The sequence below is a fragment of the Scyliorhinus torazame genome, chromosome 12 (genome assembly GCF_047496885.1).
Source record: "Scyliorhinus torazame isolate Kashiwa2021f chromosome 12, sScyTor2.1, whole genome shotgun sequence".
Classification (NCBI taxonomy): Eukaryota; Metazoa; Chordata; class Chondrichthyes; order Carcharhiniformes; family Scyliorhinidae; genus Scyliorhinus; species Scyliorhinus torazame.
This window is the reverse complement of record NC_092718.1, coordinates 70,488,776-70,512,266: the sequence shown is the minus strand read 5'-3', so window position 1 is coordinate 70,512,266 and position 23,491 is coordinate 70,488,776. Positions and strand designations below refer to the sequence as shown.

Genomic DNA, 23,491 nt, shown 5'->3' with positions numbered 1-23,491 from the left:
AGGAATAATTTGATTAGAGATAGTCAACACGGTTTTGTGAAGGATAGGTTGTGCCTCACAAACCTTATTGAGTTCTTTGAGAAGGTGACCAAACAGGTGCATGAGGGTAAAGCAGTTGATGTGGTGTATATGGATTTCAGTAAAGCGTTTGATAAGGTTCCCCACGGTAGGCTACTACAGAAAATACGGAGGCATGGGATTCAGGGGGATTTAGCAGTTTGGATCAGAAATTGGCTAGCTGGAAGAAGACAAAGGGTGGTGGTTGATGGGAAATGTTCAGACTGGCATCCAGTTACTAGTGGTGTACCACAAGGATCTGTTTTGGGGCCACTGCTGTTTGTCATTTTTATAAATGACCTGGAGGAGGGCGTAGAAGGATGGGTGAGTAAATATGCAGATGACACTAAAGTCAGTGGAGTTGTGGACAGTGCGGAAGGATGTTACAAGTTACAGAGGGACACAGATAAGCTGCAGCGCTGGGCTGAGAGGTGGCAAATGGAGTTTAATGCAGAAAAGTGTGAGGTGATTCATTTTGGAAGGAATAGCAGGAAGACAAGAGTACTGGGCTAATGGTAAGATTCTTGGCAGTGTGGATGAACAGAGATCTCGGTGTCCATGTACATAGATCCCTGAAAGTTGCCACCCAGCTTGAGAGGGTTGTTAAGAAGGCGTACGGTGTGTTAGCTTTTATTGGTAGAGGGACTGAGTTTCAGAGCCATGAGGTCATGTTGCAGCTGTACAAAACTCTGGTGCGGCCGCATTTGGAGTATTGTGTGCAATTCTGGTTGCCGCATTATAGGAAGGATGTGGAAGCATTGGAAAGGGTGCAGAGGCGAATTACCAGAATGTTGCCTGGTATGGAGGGAAGATCTTATGAGGAAAGGCTGAGGGACTTGAGGCTGTTTTCGTTAGAGAGAAGAAGGTTAAGAGGTGACTTAATTGAGGCATACAAGATGATCAGAGGATTGGATAGGATGGACAGTGAGAGACTTTTTCCTCGGATGGTGATGTCTAGCGCGAGGGGACATAGCTTTAACTTGAGGGGAGATAGATATAAGACAGATGTCAGAGGTAGGTTCTTTACTCAGAGAGTGTTGGTTCTTTACTCGCCAACACCAAGGGCATTCAAATGGTCATTGGATAGACATATGGACAATAAAGGAATAGTGTAGATGGGCTTTAGAGTGGTTTCACAGGTCGGCGCAACATCGAGGGCCGAAGGGCCTGTACTGCGCTGTAATGTTCTATATAACAGACCTCTTCCCACCAGTACTGTACCTCAGTGTTATACAGTAACAAATATGTCCCACCAGTACCATATCCCAGTGTTCTACAGTGACAGACCTGTCCCCATAAATAGTGCACCCCAGCGTTAAAGAGACAGACCTGTCCCCACAAGTACTGTACCCCAGTGTTATACAGTGAGACCTCTTCCCACCAGTATTGTGCCCCAGTGTTGTACACGGACAGACCCATCCCCAAGTACTGTACCCCAGTGTTATACAGTGACTGATCTGTCCCTACCAGTACTGTGCCCCAGTGTTATAAAGAGACGGACCTGTCCCAACTAGTACTGCACCCCAGAGTTATATAGTGACACACCTGTCCCACCAGTACTGTACCCCAGTGTTATACAGTGACAGACCCGACCCCACAAGTAGTTTTTCCCAGTGCTATACAGTGACAGACCCATCCCCACCAGTACTGTATACCAGTGTTATACAGTGACAGACCCGTCCCCAGTAGTTTTTCCCAGTGTAATACAGAGACAGACCTGTCCCCACCAGTACTGTATCCCAGTGCAATACAGAGACAAACCTGTCCCCACCAGTAGTGTACCCCAGTGTTATACACAGACCTGCCCCCACCAGTAGTGTCTCCCAGTGTTATACAGAGACAGACCTGTCCCCACTAGTAGTGTCTCCCAGTGTAATACAGGGACAGACCTGTCCCCACTAGTACTGTACCCCAGTGTTTTACAAAGGCAGACCTGTCCCCACCAGTAGAGTCTCCCAGTGCTATAGAGACAAACCTGTCCCCACCAGTAGTGTCTCCCAGTGTTATACAGACAGACCTGTACCCAACAGTATTGTATTCCAGTGTTATACAGAGACAGACCTGTCCCCACCAGTACTGTATCCCAGTGTTATACAGAGACAGACCTGTCCCCATCAGTCAACACAAATGAGGATGAAAAGCCAAAGGGTAAAGTTGGGGATGATGATAAGCAGAAAACGTCACACAAGGGTAATGATAGATCCGTAGACTAGAATTGGACTAGGTTGCTGAACAAGCTGGATATGATCACCACGATAGGAGCTGGAGACAAACTGCAATTCTTTCATCACACAGTTGTAACTGGAAGCTTGTGGACCACAAGTCTGGGTTTCTGGTGCTGGTAGTGCCTATCCTGGTACAGGTGAAACATTGGTTCCAAGAGTGACCATGTTGATCATGTACACTGTCAAATATAAGGGGCGAGTTTCAACAGACCCACCAGTCATGGCTTCATGAGGTACGCAGCAACAGCATCAGTCCTGTTGTCCTTATACACACTGCTGAGCTGAGTTGTCAGGAGCAGGAACCCCGGCTGATTTCCGCTCTCTCTAACCCAGGGATCAGTGGACAGTGATCAGGAGCAGGAACCCTGGCTGATTTCACCTCCCTCCCTCCAACACGGAGTCATTGGACAGTGGTCAGGAGCAGGACCCCTAGTTGATTTCTCTTCTCACTAATGCAGGGATCAGTGGACAGGGATCAGGAGAAGGAACCCTGGCTGATTTCCACTCCCTCTAACCCAGGTATCACAGACAGTGATCAGGAGCAGGAACCCTGGTTGATTTCCTCTCTCTCTAACCCAGGTATCACGGACAGTGATCAGGAGCAGGAGTCCTGGCTGATTTTCCCTCTCTCTCTAACCCAGGGATCACAGGACAGTGATCAGGTGCAGGAACCCTGACTAATTTCCTCTCTCTCTTATCCAGATATCAGTGGATAGGAATCAGGAGCAGGAACCCTGGCTGATTTCCTCTCTCTCTCTAACCCAGGGATCACGGACAGTGATCAGGAGCAGGGACTCTGGCTGATTTCCCCTCTCTAACCCAGGGATCACAGGACAGTGATCAGGAGCAAGAACCCTGGCTAATTTCCCCTCTCTCTCTAACCCAGGGATCACGGACAGTGATCAGGAGCAGGGACCCTGGCTGATTTCCCCTCTCTCTCTAACCCAGGGATCACAGGACAGTGATCAGGAGCAGGAACCCTGGCTGATTTCCCCTCTCTCTCTAACCGAGGGATCACACGACAGTGACCAGGTGCAGGAACCCTGGCTGATTTCCCCTCTCTCTCTAACCCAGGGATCACAGGACAGTGATCAGGGGCAGGAAACCTGGCTGATTTCCCCTCTCTCTCTAACCCAGGGATCACAGGACAGTGATCAGGAGCAGGTACCCTGGCTGATTTCCCCTCTCTCTCTAACCGAGGGATCACACGACAGGGACCAGGTGCAGGAACCCTGGCTGATTTCCCCTCTCTCTCTAACCCAGGGATCACAGGACAGTGATCAGGAGCAGGAACCCTGTCTGATTTCCCCTCTCTTTCTAACCCAGGGATCACAGGACAGTGATCAGGAGCAGGAACCCGGTCTGATTTCCCCTCTCTCTCTAACCCTGGGATCACAGGACAGTGATCAGGAGCAGGAACCCTGTCTGATTTCCCCTCTCTCTCTAACCCAGGGATCACGGGACAGTAATCAGGAGCAGGAACATTGGCTGATTTCCCCTCTCTCTCTAACCCAGGGATCACTGGACAGTGATCAGGTGCAGGAACCCTTGCTATTTTACTCTTTCTAATCTGGGGATCACTGGGCAGTGATCAGGAGCAGGAACCCTGGCTGATTTCCCCTCTCTCTAACCCAGGGATCACAGGACAGTGATCAGGAGCAGGAACCCTGGCTGATTTACTCTCTCTAATCCGGGGATCACTGGGCAGTGATCAGGAGCAGGAACCCTGGCTGATTTCCCCTTCTCTCTAACCCAGGGATCACGGACAGTGATCAGGGGCAGGGATCCTAGTTGATTTCCTCTCTCTCTCTAACTCAGGGATCACGGACAGTGATCAGGAGCAGGGATCCTGGCTGATTTACTCTCTCTAATCCAGGGATCTCTGGACAGTGATCAGGAGCAGGAATCCTGGCTGATTTACTCTCTCTATTCCAGGGATCAATGAGGCAGTGATCAGGAGCAGGAACCTTGGCTGATTTACTCTCTCTAATCCAGGGATCACTGGATAGTGATCAGGAGCAGGAACCCTGCCTGAATTCCCTCTCTCTATTGCAGGGATGAGTGGACAGTGATCAGGAGCAGGAACCCTGGCTGAATTCCCTCTCTCTAATGCAGGGATGAGTGGATAGTGATCAGGAGCAGGAACCCTGGCTGAATTCCCCCTCTCTATTGCAGGGATGAGTGGACAGTGATCAGGAGCAGGAACCCTGGCTGAATTCCCTCTCTCTATTGTAGGGATGAGTGGACAGTGATCAGGAGCAGGAACCCTGGCTGAATTCCCCCTCTCTATTGCAGGGATGAGTGGACAGTGATCAGGAGCAGGAATCCTGGCTGAATTCCCCCTCTCTATTGTAGGGATGAGTGGACAGTGATCAGGAGCAGGAACCCTGGCTGAATTCCCTCTCTCTATTGTAGGGATGAGTGGACAGTGATCAGGAGCAGGAACCCTGGCTGAATTCCCTCTCTCTAATGCAGGGATGAGTGGATAGTGATCAGGAGCAGGAACCCTGGCTGAATTCCCTCTCTCTAATGCAGGGATGAGTGGATAGTGATCAGGAGCAGGAACCCTGGCTGAATTCCCTCTCTCTATTGCAGGGATGAGTGGACAGTGATCAGGAGCAGGAACCCTGGCTGAATTCCCTCTCTCTATTGCAGGGATGAGAGACCAGTGATCAGGAGCAGGAACCCTGGCTGAATCCCCTCTCTCTAATGCAGGGATGAGTGGACAGTGATCAGGAGCAGGAACCCTGGCTGAATTCCCCCTCTCTATTGCAGGGATGAGTGGACAGTGATCAGGAGCAGGAACCCTGGCTGAATTCCCTCTCTCTAATGCAGGGATGAGTGGACAGTGATCAGGAGCAGGAACCCTGGCTGAATTCCCTCTCTCTAATGCAGGGATGAGTGGACAGTGATCAGGAGCAGGAACCCTGGCTGAATTCCCTCTCTCTATTGCAAGGATGAGTGGACAGTGATCAGGAGCAGGAACCCTGGCTGAATTCCCTCTCTCTAATGCAGGGATGAGTGGACAGTGATCAGGAGCAGGAACCCTGGCTGAATTCCCTCTCTCTATTGCAGGGATGAGTGGACAGTGATCAGGAGCAGGAACCCTGGCTGAATTCCCTCTCTCTATTGCAGGGATGAGTGGACAGTGATCAGGTGCAGGAACCTGGGGTGATTTCCTCGGTGCTCTCCAGTGAATTGACAATCAGGGTTAAGATGATCATGTGCCGTGGAAAGTGGATGGTGGATGGAGGGATGGCAATGGGCAAGAGGATCAGGGCAGTGAGGAAAGGTGGATAAGGCAGTGACCTGTACCTGAGCTGGACAAGGAGCTGGCAGTGCTGGCCGACTGGCTGTGCTCCACTGAAGGGCTGGTTGAGATGCTGTTAATTGTGTTTGTCCCTTCATCCAACGTCTTTTTGAAGAAGTTGTGTTGAAGTGCATAGAAAGGGGTGATTCGCGTTTTTGGATCATAGTCCAGCATCCTCAAAATCAAGTCCTTGAACTTCAAGTACTCGGCCGGGGTGTGACCGGGTTCACCTGCCCGTCGTCCGTTGGGACCCCCTGTCTCGACACCAATGATGTTGTGCAGTTTGCGGGAGGCGGCTGCTTTATATTCCTGTGGAGAGATGAAAAGGTCCAGTCACAATCTCAGCTGCTTTTTGTCCTTTGCATTGTTCCCCGACACAAACTTGTAGCACCTGACTCGATCCTTCCCCTCGACACATGTTGAACCCCCCTCACCTATAGGGGCAGCCCACACACCCCCCCGATGTGCACCAATGCACACACCTTCGATGTGGGTCGCTCTGCTCCCTCCTCCTCAACATGCATGGACTCCCTTAGGCACTCCCTCCTCCTTGGCATGAGCCGACCTCCTTCCTCCCTGAAGCGCGCCGTCCCAATCTCTCCCCTCGACGCACGGCGGCCCCCTTCCTGGCCCTTGACATGTGGGAGATTCTTTCCTTCCCACCTCGCACTCGACGCACACTCTCTCCCTCCCTTTCTGTGTGCTCTCCACCTCGCCTTCGACGCCCACTCTCCCCCTCCCTCTCTGTGTGCTCTACGCTTTGCACTCAATGCTCACTCTCCATCTCCCTCTCTCTGTGTGCTCTCCACCTCGCAGACGACACCCACTCTGCGCCTTGCACTTAACACTCACTCTCCCCCTCCATCTGTGCGCTCTCCACCTCACACTTGACGCAAAAACTCCCCCTCCCTCTCTCGGGTGGCTCTGCACCTCGCTCTCGACGCTCACTCTCCCCTTCCCTCTCTCTGTGCGCTCTGCAACTCGCACTCGACGCTCACTCTCCCCCTCCCTCTCTCGGGTGGCTCTCCACCTCGCACTCAATGCCAACTCTCCACCTCGCACTCGACGCCCACTCTCCACCTCTCACTCGACGCCCACTCTCCACCTCGCACTCGACGCCAACTCTCCACCTCGCACTCAACGCCCACTCTCCACCTCGCACTCGACGCCCGCTCTCCACCTCGCTCTCGACGCTCACTCGCCCCCTTCCTGTGTGCTCTTCACCTCGCTCTCGACGCTCAATCTCCACCTCGCACTCGACGCCCGCTCTCCACCTCACACTCGACGCTCACTCTCCCCCTCCCTCTCTCGGGTGGCTCTCCACCTCGCACTCGACGCTCACTCTCCCCCTCCCTCTCTCTGTGTGCTCTCCACCTCGCAGACGACACCCACTCTGCGCCATGCACTTAACACTCACTCTCCCCTCCATCTGTGCGCTCTCCAGCTCGCACTCTCCCCCTCCCTCTCTCGGGTGGCTCTCCACCTCGCACTCAACGCCAACTCTCCACCTCGCACTCAATGCCAACTCTCCACCTCGCACTCGACGCCCACTCACCATCTCGCACTCGACGCCCACTCTCCACCTCGCACTCAACGCCCACTCTCCACCTCGCATTCGACGCTCACTCTCCACCTCCCTCTCGTAGTGCGCTCTCCACCTCGCACTCGACGCCCACTCTCCACTTCGCTCTCGACGCTCACTCGCCCCCTTCCTCTGTGTGCTCTTCACCTCGCTCTCGACGCTCAATCTCCACCTCGCACTCGACGCCCACTCTCCACTTCGCTCTCGACGCTCACTCGCCCCCTTCCTCTGTGTGCTCTTCACCTCGCTCTCGACGCTCAATCTCCACCTCGCACTCGACGCCCGCTCTCCACCTCACACTCGATGCTCACTCTCCCCCTCCCTCTCTCGGGTGGCTCTCCACCTCGCACTCGACGCTTACTCTCCCCCTCCCTCTCGGTGTGCTCTCCACCTTGCACTCGACGCCCGCTCTCCACCTCACACTCGACGCTCACTCTCCCCCTCCCTCTCTCGGGTGGCTCTCCACCTCGCACTCGACGCTCACTCTCCCCCTCCCTCTCTCGGGTGGCTCTGCACCTCGTTCTCGACACTCACTCTCCCCCTCCCTCTCTCTGTGCGCTTTCCACCTCGCACTCGACGCTCACTCTCCCCCTCCCTCTCTCGGGTGGCTCTCCACCTCGCACTAGACGCTCACTCTCCCCCTCCCTCTCTCTGTGCGCTCTCCACCTCGCACTCGACGCTCACTCTTCCCCTCCCTCTCTCAGGTGGCTCTCCACCTCGCACTCAATGCCAACTCTCCAGCTCGCACTCAATGCCAACTCTCCACCTCGCACTCGACGCCCACTCTCCACCTCGCACTCGACGCCCTCTCCACCTCGCACTGAACGCGAACTCTCCACCTCGCACTCGACGCTCACTCTCCACCTCGCACTCGACGCTCACTCTCCACCTCGCACTCGACGCTCACTCTCCACCTCGCACTCGACGCTCACTCTCCACCTCGCACTCGCCGCTCACTCTCCACCGCGCACTCGCCGCCCACTCTCCACCTCGCACTCGACGCCCTCTCCACCTCGCACTGAACGCGAACTCTCCACCTCGCACTCAACGCCCACTCTCCACCTCGCACTCGACGCTCACTCTCCACCTCGCACTCGACGCTCACTCTCCACCTCGCACTCGACGCTCACTCTCCACCTCGCACTCGCCGCTCACTCTCCACCTCGCACTCGCCGCTCACTCTACACCTCGCACTCGCCGCTAACTCTCCACCTCGCACTCTACGCCCACTCTCCACCTCGCACTCTACGCTCACTCTCCCCCTCGACGCTCACTCTCCCCCTCGACGCCCACTCTCCACCTCGCACTCGACGCTCACTCTCCCCCATCCTCTCAGTGCGCTCTCCACCTCACACTCGACGCTAACTCTCCCCCTCCCTCTCGCTGTATGCTCTCCACTTCACACTCAACGCTAACTCTCCCCCTCGCTGTACGCTCTCCACCTCGCACTCGACACTCACTCCCCCCTCACGCTCTATGCTCTCCAACTCACACTCGTCGCCTATTCTCCCCGTCCCTCTGTATGCTCTCCATCTCGCACTCGACGCTCACTCTCCCCCTCCCTCTGTGTGCTCTCCACGTCGCACTCACTCTCCCCACCCCGTCTCTGTGGGCTCTCCATCTCGCACTCAACGCTCACTCGCTGCCTCCCTCTCTATGTACTCTTCGCCTCGCACTCGACGCCCTCTCCACCTCGCACTCTACGCCCACTCTCCACCTCGCACTCTACGCCCACTCTCCACCTCTCACTCTACGCCCACTCTCCACCTCGCACTCTACGCCCACTCTCCACCTCGCACTCTACGCCCACTCTCCACCTCGCACTCTACGCCCACTCTCCACCTCGCACTCTACGCCCACTCTCCACCTCGCACTCTACGCCCACTCTCCACCTCGCACTCTACGCCCACTCTCCACCTCGCACTCTACGCCCACTCTCCACCTCGCACTCTACGCCCACTCTCCACCTCGCACTCTACGCCCACTCTCCACCTCGCACTCGACGCTCACTCTCCCCTCCCTCTCGCAGTGCGCTCTCCACCTCGCACTCGACGCTCACTCTCCCCCTCCCTCTCTCGGGTGGCTCTCCACCTCGCACTCAATGCCAACTCTCCACCTCGCACTCGACGCCAACTCTCCACCTCGCACTCGACGCCAACTCTCCACCTCGCACTCGACGCCAACTCTCCACCTCGCACTCGACGCCCACTCTCCACCTCGCTCTCGACGCTCACTCTCCCCTTCCCTCTCTCTGTGCGCTCTGCAACTCGCACTCGACGCTCACTCTCCCCCTCCCTCTCTCGGGTGGCTCTCCACCTCGCACTCAATGCCAACTCTCCACCTCGCACTCGACGCCCACTCTCCACCTCTCACTCGACGCCCACTCTCCACCTCGCACTCGACGCCAACTCTCCACCTCGCACTCAACGCCCACTCTCCACCTCGCACTCGACGCCCGCTCTCCACCTCGCTCTCGACGCTCACTCGCCCCCTTCCTGTGTGCTCTTCACCTCGCTCTCGACGCTCAATCTCCACCTCGCACTCGACGCCCGCTCTCCACCTCACACTCGACGCTCACTCTCCCCCTCCCTCTCTCGGGTGGCTCTCCACCTCGCACTCGACGCTCACTCTCCCCCTCCCTCTCTCTGTGTGCTCTCCACCTCGCAGACGACACCCACTCTGCGCCATGCACTTAACACTCACTCTCCCCTCCATCTGTGCGCTCTCCAGCTCGCACTCTCCCCCTCCCTCTCTCGGGTGGCTCTCCACCTCGCACTCAACGCCAACTCTCCACCTCGCACTCAATGCCAACTCTCCACCTCGCACTCGACGCCCACTCACCATCTCGCACTCGACGCCCACTCTCCACCTCGCACTCAACGCCCACTCTCCACCTCGCATTCGACGCTCACTCTCCACCTCCCTCTCGTAGTGCGCTCTCCACCTCGCACTCGACGCCCACTCTCCACTTCGCTCTCGACGCTCACTCGCCCCCTTCCTCTGTGTGCTCTTCACCTCGCTCTCGACGCTCAATCTCCACCTCGCACTCGACGCCCACTCTCCACTTCGCTCTCGACGCTCACTCGCCCCCTTCCTCTGTGTGCTCTTCACCTCGCTCTCGACGCTCAATCTCCACCTCGCACTCGACGCCCGCTCTCCACCTCACACTCGATGCTCACTCTCCCCCTCCCTCTCTCGGGTGGCTCTCCACCTCGCACTCGACGCTTACTCTCCCCCTCCCTCTCTGTGTGCTCTCCACCTTGCACTCGACGCCCGCTCTCCACCTCACACTCGACGCTCACTCTCCCCCTCCCTCTCTCGGGTGGCTCTCCACCTCGCACTCGACGCTCACTCTCCCCCTCCCTCTCTCGGGTGGCTCTGCACCTCGTTCTCGACACTCACTCTCCCCCTCCCTCTCTCTGTGCGCTTTCCACCTCGCACTCGACGCTCACTCTCCCCCTCCCTCTCTCGGGTGGCTCTCCACCTCGCACTAGACGCTCACTCTCCCCCTCCCTCTCTCTGTGCGCTCTCCACCTCGCACTCGACGCTCACTCTTCCCCTCCCTCTCTCAGGTGGCTCTCCACCTCGCACTCAATGCCAACTCTCCAGCTCGCACTCAATGCCAACTCTCCACCTCGCACTCGACGCCCACTCTCCACCTCGCACTCGACGCCCTCTCCACCTCGCACTGAACGCGAACTCTCCACCTCGCACTCGACGCTCACTCTCCACCTCGCACTCGACGCTCACTCTCCACCTCGCACTCGACGCTCACTCTCCACCTCGCACTCGACGCTCACTCTCCACCTCGCACTCGCCGCTCACTCTCCACCGCGCACTCGCCGCCCACTCTCCACCTCGCACTCGACGCCCTCTCCACCTCGCACTGAACGCGAACTCTCCACCTCGCACTCAACGCCCACTCTCCACCTCGCACTCGACGCTCACTCTCCACCTCGCACTCGACGCTCACTCTCCACCTCGCACTCGACGCTCACTCTCCACCTCGCACTCGCCGCTCACTCTCCACCTCGCACTCGCCGCTCACTCTCCACCTCGCACTCTACGCCCACTCTCCACCTCGCACTCTACGCTCACTCTCCCCCTCGACGCTCACTCTCCCCCTCGACGCCCACTCTCCACCTCGCACTCGACGCTCACTCTCCCCCATCCTCTCAGTGCGCTCTCCACCTCACACTCGACGCTAACTCTCCCCCTCCCTCTCGCTGTATGCTCTCCACTTCACACTCAACGCTAACTCTCCCCCTCGCTGTACGCTCTCCACCTCGCACTCGACACTCACTCCCCCCTCACGCTCTATGCTCTCCAACTCACACTCGTCGCCTATTCTCCCCGTCCCTCTGTATGCTCTCCATCTCGCACTCGACGCTCACTCTCCCCCTCCCTCTGTGTGCTCTCCACCTCGCACTCACTCTCCCCACCCCGTCTCTGTGGGCTCTCCATCTCGCACTCAACGCTCACTCGCTGCCTCCCTCTCTATGTACTCTTCGCCTCGCACTCGACGCCCTCTCCACCTCGCACTCTACGCCCACTCTCCACCTCGCACTCTACGCCCACTCTCCACCTCGCACTCTACGCCCACTCTCCACCTCGCACTCTACGCCCACTCTCCACCTCGCACTCTACGCCCACTCTCCACCTCGCACTCTACGCCCACTCTCCACCTCGCACTCTACGCCCACTCTCCACCTCGCACTCTACGCCCACTCTCCACCTCGCACTCTACGCCCACTCTCCACCTCGCACTCTACGCCCACTCTCCACCTCGCACTCTACGCCCACTCTCCACCTCGCACTCTACGCCCACTCTCCACCTCGCACTCGACGCTCACTCTCCCCTCCCTCTCGCAGTGCGCTCTCCACCTCGCACTCGACGCTCACTCTCCCCCTCCCTCTCTCGGGTGGCTCTCCACCTCGCACTCAATGCCAACTCTCCACCTCGCACTCGACGCCAACTCTCCACCTCGCACTCGACGCCAACTCTCCACCTCGCACTCGACGCCAACTCTCCACCTCGCACTCGACGCCCACTCTCCACCTCGCACTCGACGCCCACTCTCCACCTCGCACTCGACGCCCACTCTCCACCTCGCACTCGACGCCCACTCTCCACCTCGCACTCGTCGCCCACTCTCCACCTCGCACTCGACGCCCACTCTCCACCTCGCACTCGACGCCCACTCTCCACCTCGCACTCGATGCCCACTCTCCACCTCACACTCAACGCCAACTCTCCACCTCGCACTCGACGCCCACTCTCCACCTCGCACTCGACGCCCATTCTCCACCTCACACTTGACGCCCTCTCCACCTCGCACTGAACGCCAACTCTCCACCTCGCACTGAACGCCACCTCTCCACCTCGCACTCGACGCTCACTCTCCCCCTCCCTCTCTCGGGTGGCTCTCCACCTCGCACTCAATGCCAACTCTCCATCTCGAACTCGACGCCCACTCTCCACCTCTCACTCGACGCCCACTCTCCACCTCGCACTCGACGCCAACTCTCCACCTCGCACTCAACGCCCACTCTCCACCTCGCACTCGACGCCCGCTCTCCACCTCGCTCTCGACGCTCACTCGCCCCCTTCCTCTGTGTGCTCTTCACCTCGCTCTCGACGCTCAATCTCCACCTCGCACTCGACGCCCACTCTCCACCTCGCACTCGACGCCCATTCTCCACCTCGCACTTGACGCCCTCTCCACCTCGCACTGATCGCCAACTCTCCGCCTCGCACTTGACGCCCTCTCCACCTCGCACTGAACGCCAACTCTCCGCCTCGCACTCAACGCCACCTCTCCACCTCGCACTCGACGCCCACTCTCCACCTTGCATTCGACGCTCACTCTCCACCTCGCACTCGACGCCCACTCTCCACCTCGCACTCGACGCTCATTCTACCCCTCCCTTTGTGCTCTCCACCTCGCACTCGACGCTCACTCTCCACCTCGCAGTCGACACCCACTCTCCACCTAGCACTCGATGCCCACTCTCCACCTAGCACTCGACGCCCACTCTCCAGCTAGCACTCGACGCCCACTCTCCACCTCACACTCGATGCCCACTCTCCACCTCACACTCGATGCCCACTCTCCACCTCGCACTCGACGCCCACTCTCCACCTCGCACTCGTCGCCCACTCTCCACCTCGCACTCGACGCCCACTCTCCACTTCGCACTCGATGCCCACTCTCCACCCCGCACTCGACGCTCACTATCCCCCTCCATCTCGCAGTGGGCTCTCCACCTCACACTCAACGCTAACTCTCACCCTCCCTCTCTCGGGTGGCTCTGCACCTCGCTCTCGACGCTCAACTCTCCCCCTCGACGCTCAACTCTCCCCCTCCCTCTCACAGTGCACTCTCCACCTCGCTCTCGACACTCACTCTCCCCCCTCCCTCTCTCGCGTGGCTCTCCACCTCGCACTCGACGCCAATTCTCCACCTCGCACTCGACGCCCACTCTCCACCACGCACTCGACGCTTACTCTCCCTTCCTCTCGCTGTACGCTCTCCACCTCGCACTCGACACTCACTCCCCCCTCCCGCTCTACGCTCTCCAACTCACACTCGTCGCCTATTCTCCCCGTCCCTCTGTATGCTCTCCATCTCGCACTCGACGCTCACTCTCCCCCTCCCTCTGTGTGCTCTCCACCTCGCACTCACTCTCCCCACCCCCTCTCTGTGGGCTCTCCATCTCGCACTCGACGCCCTCTCCACCTCGCACTCTACGCCCACTCTCCACCTCGCACTCTACGCCCACTCTCCACCTCGCACTCTACGCCCACTCTCCACCTCGCACACGGCGCTCACTCTCCCCTCCCTCTCGCAGTGCGCTCTCCACCTCGCACTCGACGCTCACTCTCCCCCTCCCTCTCTCGGGTGGCTCTCCACCTCGCACTCAATGCCAACTCTCCACCTCGCACTCGACGCCAACTCTCCACCTCGCACTCGACGCCAACTCTCCACCTCGCACTCGACGCCAACTCTCCACCTCGCACTCGACGCCCACTCTCCACCACGCACTCGACGCTTACTCTCCCTTCCTCTCGCAGTGCGCTCTCCACCTCACACTCGACGCTAACTCTCCCCCTCCGTCTCGCTGTACGCTCTCCACCTCACACTCGACGCTCACTCCCCCCCTCCCTCTGTAGCTCTCCAACTCACACTCAACGCCTATTCTCCCCGTCCCTATGTGTGCTCTCCACCTCGCACTCGACGCTCACTCTCCCCCTCCCTCTCTCTGTGTGCTCTCCACCTCGCACTCGACGCTCACTCTCCCCCTCAATTCTCACTCTCCCCCTCAACACTCACTCTCCCCCTCCATCTCTGTGTGCTCTCCAGCTCGCACTTGACGCTCACTCTCCCCCTCCCTGTGTTCTCTCCACCTCTCACTCGCCCCCTAACTCTCGCTGTGCGCTCTCCACCTCGCACTCAACGGCAACTCTCCACCACGCACTCGACGCTCACTCTCCACCTCGCACCTGACGTCCACTCTTCACCTCGCACTCGACGCTTACTCTCCACCTCGCACTTGACGTCCTCTCCACCTTGCACTTGACGCTAACTCTCCCCCTCCCTCTTGCTTTGTGTTCTCCACCTCGTACTTGACGCTCACTCTCACCCTCCCTCTCGCTGTGTGCTCTTCATCGCGCACTCGACGCTCACTCTTCATCTCCCTATGTAAGCTCACTTTCCCCATTCGCTCTCCCCAAGCAGCCACGCCGCGCAACCTGCCCCTCGCGCTCTCCCCCTCCTCCCTCCCTCTCAGTGCTCTCTCCTCCTCGAATTTAACGCCCCACTCTCCCCCTCCCTGTCGCAGTGCGCTCTCCACCTCACACTCGACGCTCAATCTCCCCCTCCCTCTGTGTGCTCTCCACCTTGCACTCGACACCCACTCTCTACCTCGCACTCGACGCCCACTCTCCACCTCGCACTCGACGCTCACTCTCCACCTCGCACTTGACGCCCACTCCACATTGCACTTGACGCTAACTCTCCACCTTGCACTCTCCCCCTCCAAATTCGCCGCGTGTCCGTCCCCAGGCACGCTCCACGGGCTCTCCCTGGCCCACTTGCCCTCCCATCCATACCCACTCCCCTTCCTCCCTCGACGCACACTCTCCCCCTCGCCCTCGACGCGCACTCTCCCCCTCGCTGCGCACTCTCCCCCTCGCCCTCGGTGCGCACTCTCCCCCGAGCCCTCGGCGGCACTCTCGCCCTCGCCCTCGGCGCGCACTCTCCCACTCGCCCTCGGCGCGCACTCTCCCACTCGCCCTCGGCGCGCACTCACCCCCTCGCTCTCGGCGCGCACTCTCCCCCTCGGCGCGCACTCTCCCCCTCGCCCTCGGCGTGCACTCTCCCCCTCGCCCTCGGCGCGCACTCCCCCCCTCGCCCTCGGTGCGCACTCTCCCCCCTCGCCATCGGCACGCACTCTCCCCCTCGCCCTCGGCGCGCACTCTCCACCTCGCCCTCGGCGCGCACTCTCCCCCTCGCCCTCGGCGCGCACTCTCCCCCTCGCTCTCGGAGCGCACACACCCCCTCGCCCTCGGCGCGCACTCTCCCCCTCGGTGCACTCTCCACCTCGCACTCGACGCCCACTCTCCACCTTGCACTCGACGCCCACTCTCCACCTCGCACTTGACGCCCACTCTCCACATTGCACTTGACGCTAACTCTCCACCTTGCACTCTCCCCCTCCAAATTCGCCGCGTGTCCGTCCCCAGGCACGCTCCACGGGCTCTCCCTGGCCCACTTGCCCTCCCATCCATACCCACTCCCCTTCCTCCCTCGACGCACACTCTCCCCCTCGCCCTCGACGCGCACTCTCCCCCTCGCTGCGCACTCTCCCCCTCGCCCTCGGTGCGCACTCTCCCCCGAGCCCTCGGCGGCACTCTCGCCCTCGCCCTTGGCGCGCACTCTCCCACTCGCCCTCGGCGCGCACTCACCCCCTCGCCCTCGGCGCGCACTCTCCCCCTCGGCGCGCACTCTCCCCCTCGCCCTCGGCGTGCACTCTCCCCCTCGCCCTCGGCGCGCACTCTCCCCCGAGCCCTCGGCGGCACTCTCGCCCTCGCCCTTGGCGCGCACTCTCCCACTCGCCCTCGGCGCGCACTCACCCCCTCGCCCTCGGCGCGCACTCTCCCCCTCGCCCTCGGCGCGCACTCTCCCCCTCGCCCTGGGCGCGCACTCTCCCCCTCGCCCTGGGCGCGCACTCTCCCCCTCGCCCTCGGCGCGCACTCTCCCACTCGCCCTCGGTGCGCACTCACCCCCTCGCCCTCGGCGCGCACTCTCCCCCTCGGCGCGCACTCTCCCCCTCGCCCTGGGCGCGCACTCTCCACCTCGGCGCGCACTCTCCCCCTCGCCGCGCACTCTCCCCCGGCCCTCGGCGCGCACTCTCCCCTGGACTCGGCGCGCACTCTCCCCCTCGCCCTCGGCGCGCACTCTCCCCCTCGCTCTCGGAGCGCACTCACCCCCTCGCCCTCGGCGCGCACTCTCCCCCTCGGTGCACTCTCCCTCGGCGCACACTCTCCCCCTCGCCCTCGGCGCACACTCTCCCCCACGCCCTCCCCGCACGCTCTCCCCCTCGCCCTCAGCGTGCGTTCCCCCAACGTTCTTGACGCGCGCTCTCCACCTCGCATTCGACGCTCACTCTCCCCCTACCTCTGTGTGTGCTCTCCACCTCGCACTTGACGCCCACTCTCCACCTCGCACTCGAGGCCCACTCTCCACCTCACACTCGAGGCCCATTCTCCACCTTGCACATGACGTCAACTCTCCACCTTGCACGACGCCCACTCTCCACCTTGCACTCGATGCTCATTCACCCCCTCCCTCTCACAGTGCGCTCTCCACCTTGCACTCGACGCTCACTCGCCCCCTTCCTCTGTGTGCTCTCCACCTCGCACTTGACGCCCACTCTCCACCTCGCACTCAAGGCCCACTCTCCACCTCACTCGAGGCCCATTCTCCACCTTGCACATGACGCCAACTCTCCACCTCGCACGACGCCCACTCTCCACCTTGCACTCGACACTCATTCTCCCCCTCCCTCTCTCGGGTGGCTCTCCACCTCGCACTCGACGCTCAACTCTGCCCCTCCCTCTCTCTGTGTGCTCTCCACCTCGCAGACGACACCCACTCTGCGCCTTGCACTTAACACTCACTCTCCCCTCCATCTGTGCGCTCTCCACCTCGCACTCAACGCTCACTCTCCCCCTCCCTCTCTCGGGTGGCTCTCCACCTCGCACTCAACGCCAACTCTCCACCTCGCACTCAATGCCAACTCTCCACCTCGCACTCGACGCCCACTCTCCACCTCGCACTCGACGCCCACTCTCCACCTCGCACTCGACGCCCACTCTCCACCTCGCACTCGACGCCCACTCTCCACCTCGCACTCGACGCCCACTCTCCACCTCGCACTCGACGCCCAGTCTCCACCTCGCACTCGAAGCTCACTCTCCACCTCGCACTCGAAGCTCACTCTCCACCTCGCACTCAACGCCCACTCTCCACCTCGCATTCGACGCTCACTCTCCACCTCCCTCTCGTAGTGCGCTCTCCACCTCGCACTCGACGCCCACTCTCCACCTCGCACTCGACGCCCGCTCTCCACCTCGCACTCGACGCCCACTCTCCACCTCGCTCTCCACTTCGCTCTCGACGCTCACTCGCCCCCTTCCTCTGTGTGCTCTTCACCTCGCTCTCGACGCTCAATCTCCACCTCGCACTCGACGCCCGCTCTCCACCTCACACTCGACGCTCACTCTCCCCCTCCCTCTCTCGGGTGGCTCTCCACCTCGCACTCGACGCTCACTCTCCCCCTCCCTCTCTCGGGTGGCTCTGCACCTCGTTCTCGACACTCACTCTCCCCCTCCCTCTTTCGTCGCACTCGACGCCAACTCTCAACCTCGCACTCGACGCCCACTCTCCACCTCGCACTCGACGCCCACTCTCCACCTCGCACTCGATGCTCACTCTCCCCTTCCCTCTCGCAATGAGCTCTCCACCCTGCACTCGACGCCCACTCTCCACCTCGCACTCGACGCCCGCTCTCCACCTCGCTCTCCTCCTCCCTCTCTCGGGTGGCTCTGCACCCCGCACGAAACGCCCACTCGCCCCCTTCCTCTCTCTGTGCGCTCTCCACCTCGCATTCAACACTCACTCTCCCCTCCCTCTCTGTGCGCTCTCCACCTCGCACTCGACGCTCACTCTCCCCCTCCCTCTCTCGGGTGGCTCTCCACCTCGCACTTTACGCCCACTCCCTCTCTGTGCGCTCTCCACCTCGCAGACGACGCCCACTCTGCACCTTGTACTTAACGTTCACTCTCCCCCTCCCTCTGTGCGCTCTCCACCTCACACTCGATGCTAACTCTCGCCCTCCCTCTCTCGGGTGGCTCTGCACCTCGCTCTCGACGCTCACTCTCCCCCTCCCTCTCAGTGTGCTCTCCACCTCGCACTCAACGCCAACTCTCTACCTCGCACTCGCGCCCACCCTCCACCTCGCACTCGACGCCAACTCTCTACCTCGCACTCAACGCCAACTCTCTACCTCGCACTCGGCGCCCACTCTCCACCTCGCCCACGACGCCCGCTCTCCACCTCGCACTTGACGCTCACTCTCCCCCTCCCTCTCTCGGGTGGCTCGCCACCTCGCACTCGACCCTCTCTCTCCCCCTCGCACTCGACCCTCTCTCTGTGCACTCTCCACCTCGCACTCGACACTCACTCTCCCCCTCCCTCTCTCGGGTGGCTCTCCACCTCGCACTAGACGCTAACTCGCCCCCTCCCTCTCTCGGGTGGCTCTGCACCTCGCTCTCGACGCTCACTCTCCCCCTCCCTCTCTCTGTGCGCTCTCCACCTCACACTCGACGCTCACTCTTCCCCTCCCTCTCTCGGGTGGCTCTCCACCTCGCACTCAATGCCAACTCTCCACCTGGCACTCGACGCCAACTCTCCACTTCGCACTCAATGCCAACTCTCCACCTCGCACTCGACGCCCACTCTCCACCTCGCACTCGACGCCCTCTCCATCTCGCACTGAACGCCCACTCTCCACCTCGCACTCAACGCCCACTCTCCACCTCGCACTCAACGCCCACTCTCCACCTCGCACTCGACGCTCTCTCCACCTCGCACTCGACGCTCACTCTCCACCTCGCACTCGACGCTCACTCTCCACCTCGCACTCGACGCTCACTCTCCACCTCGCACTCGACGCTCACTCTCCACCTCGCACTCGACGCTCACTCTCCACCTCGCACTCGACGCTCACTCTCCACCTCGCACTCGACGCTCACTCTCCACCTCACACTCGACGCTCACTCTCCACCTCGCACTCAACGCTCACTCTCCACCTCACACTCGACGCTCACTCTCCACCTCGCACTCGCCGCTCACTCTCCACCTCGCACTCGCCGCTCACTCTCCACCTCGCACTCGACGCTCACTCTCCCCCTCGCAGTGCGCTCTCCACCTCGCACTCGACGCCCACTTTCCACCTCGCACTCGACGCTCACTCTCCCCCATCCGCTCAGTGCGCTCTCCACCTCACACTCGACGCTAACTCTCCCCCTCCCTCTCGCTGTATGCTCTCCACCTCACACTCAACGCTAACTCTCCCCCTCGCTGTACGCTCTCCACCTCGCACTCGACACTCACTCCCCCCTCCCGCTCTACGCTCTCCAACTCACACTCGTCGCCTATTCTCCCCGTCCCTCTGTATGCTCTCCATCTCGCACTCGACGCTCACTCTCCCCCTCCCTCTGTGTGCTCTCCACCTCGCACTCACTCTCCCCACCCCCTCTCTGTGGGCTCTCCATCTCGCACTCGACGCCCTCTCCACCTCGCACTCTACGCCCACTCTCCACCTCGCACTCTACGCCCACTCTCCACCTCGCACTCTACGCCCACTCTCCACCTCGCACACGGCGCTCACTCTCCCCTCCCTCTCGCAGTGCGCTCTCCACCTCGCACTCGACGCTCACTCTCCCCCTCCCTCTCTCGGGTGGCTCTCCACCTCGCACTCAATGCCAACTCTCCACCTCGCACTCGACGCCAACTCTCCACCTCGCACTCGACGCCAACTCTCCACCTCGCACTCGACGCCAACTCTCCACCTCGCACTCGACGCCAACTCTCCACCTCGCACTCGACGCCAACTCTCCACCTCGCACTCGACGCCAACTCTCCACCTCGCACTCGACGCCAACTCTCCACCTCGCACTCGACGCCAACTCTCCACCTCGCACTCGACGCCACCTCGCACTCGACGCCCACTCTCCACCTCGCACTCGACGCTCATTCTACCCCTCCCTTTGTGCTCTCCACCTCGCACTCGACGCTCACTCTCCACCTCGCACTTAACGCCCACTCTACACCTCGCAGTCGACACCCACTCTCCACCTAGCACTCGATGCCCACTCTCCAGCTAGCACTCGACGCCCACTCTCCACCTAGCACTCGACGTCCACTCTCCACCTCACACTCGATGCCCACTCTCCACCTCGCACTCGACACCCACTCTCCACCTTGCACTCGTCGCCCACTCTCCACCTCGCACTCGACGCCCACTCTCCACTTCGCACTCGATGCCCACTCTCCACCTCGCACTCGATGCTCACTATCCCTCTCCATCTCGCAGTGGGCTCTCCACCTCACACTCAACGCTAACTCTCACCCTCCCTCTATCGGGTGGCTCTGCACCTCGCTCTCGACGCTCAACTCTCCCCCTCGACGCTCAACTCTCCCCCTCCCTCTCACAGTGCACTCTCCACCTCGCTCTCGACACTCACTCTCCCCCTCCCTCTCTCGCGTGGCTCTCCACCTCGCACTCGACGCCAATTCTCCACCTCGCACTCGACGCCCACTCTCCACCACGCACTCGACGCTTACTCTCCCTTCCTCTCGCAGTGTGCTCTCCACCTCACACTCGACACTAACTCTCCCCCTCCGTCTCGCTGTAAGCTCTCCACCTCGCACTCGACGCTCACTCTCCCCCTCCCTCTCTCTGTGTGCTCTCCACCTTGCACTCGACGCTCACTCTCCCCCTCAATGCTCACTCTCCCCCTCAACGCTCACTCTCCCCCTCCCTCTCTGTGTGCTCTCCACCTCGCACTCGACGCTCAATATTCCCCTCCCTCTGTGTGCTCTCCACCTTGCACTCGACACCCACTCTCCACCTCGCACTCGACGCCCACTCTCCACCTTGCACTCGACGCCCACTCTCCACCTCGCACTTGACGCCCACTCTCCACATCGCACTTGACGCCCACTCTCCACCTTGCACTCTCCCCCTCCAAATTTGCCGCGTGTCCGTCCCCAGGCACGCTCCACGGGCTCTCCCTGGCCGACTTGCCCTCCCATCCATACCCACTCCCCTTCCTCCCTCGACGCACACTCTCCCCCTCGCCGCGCACTCTCCCCCTCGCCCTCGCTGCGCACTCTCCCCCTCGCCCTCGGTGCACACTCTCCCCCGAGCCCTCGGCAGCACTCTCGCCCTCGCCCTTGGCGCGCACTCTCCCACTTGCCCTCAGCGTGCACTCACCCCCTCGCCCTCGGCGCGCACTCTCCCCCTCGGCGCGCACTCTCCCCCTCGCCGCGCACTCTCCCCGCACTCTCCCCCTCGCCCCGCACTCTCCCCCTCGCCGCGCACTCTCCCCCTCGCCCTCGGAGCGCACTCACCCCCTCGCCCTCGGCGCGCACTCACCCCCTCGCCCTCGGCGCGCACTCACCCCCTCGCCCTCGGCGCGCACTCACCCCCTCGCCCTCGGCGCGCACTCTCCCCCTCGGTGCACTCTCCCTCTCGCCCTCGGCGCACACTCTCCCCCTCGCCCTCGGCGCACACTCTCCCCCTCGCACTCCCCGCACGCTCTCCCCCTCGCCCTCAGCGTGCGTTCCCCCAACGTTCTTGACGCGCACTCGCCACCTCGCATTCGACGCTCACTCGCCCCCTACCTGTGTGTGTGCTCTCCACCTCGCACTTGACGCCCACTCTCCACCTCGCACTCGAGGCCCACTCTCCACCTCACACTCGAGGCCCATTCTCCACCTTGCACATGACGTCAACTCTCCACCTCGCACGACGCCCACTCTCCACCTTGCACTCGATGCTCATTCACCCCCTCCCTCTCGCAGTGCGCTCTCCACCTTGCACTCGACGCTTACTCTCCACCTCGCACTTGATGCTCATTCCCCACCTCGCACTTGACGTCCACTCTCCACCTTGCACTTGACGTCCACTCTCCACCTCGCACTCAATGCTCACTCTCCCCCTCCCTCTGTGTGCTCTCCACCTCGCACTCGACGCTCAGTCTCCCCCTCCCTCTCGCAGTGCGCTCTCCACCTCACACTCGACGCTCAGTCTCCACCTCGCACTTGACGCCCACTCTCCACCTCCCTCTGTATGCTCTCCACCTCGTACTCGACGCCTACTCTCCACCTCGCACTTGACGCCCACTCTCCTCCTTCCTCTCTATGTGGGCTCTCCACCTCGCACACGACACCCAATCTCCACCTCACACTCGACGCTCACTCTCCCCCTCCCTCTCTCGGGTGGCTCTCCACCTCACACTCGATGCTCAGTCTCCCCCTCCCTCTCTGTGTGCTCTCCACCTTGCACTCGACGCCCACTCTCCACCTCGCACTTGACGCCCACTCTCCACCTCGCATTCGACGCTAACTCTCCGCCTTGCACTCAAGGCCCACTCTCTACCATGCAATTGATGCCAACTCTCCACCTCGCACTCGACGCTAACTCTCCACCTTGCAATCGACGCCAACTCTCTACCTCGCACTCGACGCTCAGTCGCCCCCTCCCTCTCGCTGTGTGCTCTTCATCGCGCACTCGACGCTCACTCTTCATCTCCCTCTGTAAGCTCACTTTCCCCATCCACTCTCCCCCTCGGCGTGCACTCTCCCCCTCGCCCTCGGCGCGCACTCTCCCCCTCGCCCTCGGCGCGCACTCTCCCCCTCGCCCTCGGCGCGCACTCTCCCCCTCGCCCTCGGCGCGCACTCTCCCCCTCGCCCTCGGCGCGCACTCTCCCCCACGCCCTCGGCGCGCACCCTCCCCCACGCCGCGCACTCTCCCCCTCGCCGCGCACTCTCCCCCTCGCCCTCGGCGCGCACTCTCCCCCTCGCCCTCGGCGCGCACTCTCCCCCTCGCCCTCGGCGCGCACTCTCCCCCTCGCCCTCGGCGCGCACTCTCCCCCTCGCCCTCGGCGCGCACTCTCCCCCTCGCCCTCGGCGCGCACTCGCCCCCCTCGCCCTCAGCGTGCGTTCCCCCAACATTCTTGACGCG

At 61.4% G+C, this 23,491-nt stretch overlaps 1 protein-coding gene across 1 annotated transcript in view; it reads right to left on the bottom strand.

Moving 5' to 3' along the window:
• The window catches only part of LOC140387057 (dual specificity tyrosine-phosphorylation-regulated kinase 1A-like), a 142,657-nt gene that overhangs the window by 9,435 nt on the left and 109,731 nt on the right, over window positions 1-23,491 (bottom strand). The window contains exon 7 of the mRNA XM_072470069.1: window positions 5,598-5,901. Coding sequence (XP_072326170.1) covers window positions 5,598-5,901 — 304 coding nt within the window. The remainder of the gene's footprint in view (window positions 1-5,597; window positions 5,902-23,491) is intronic.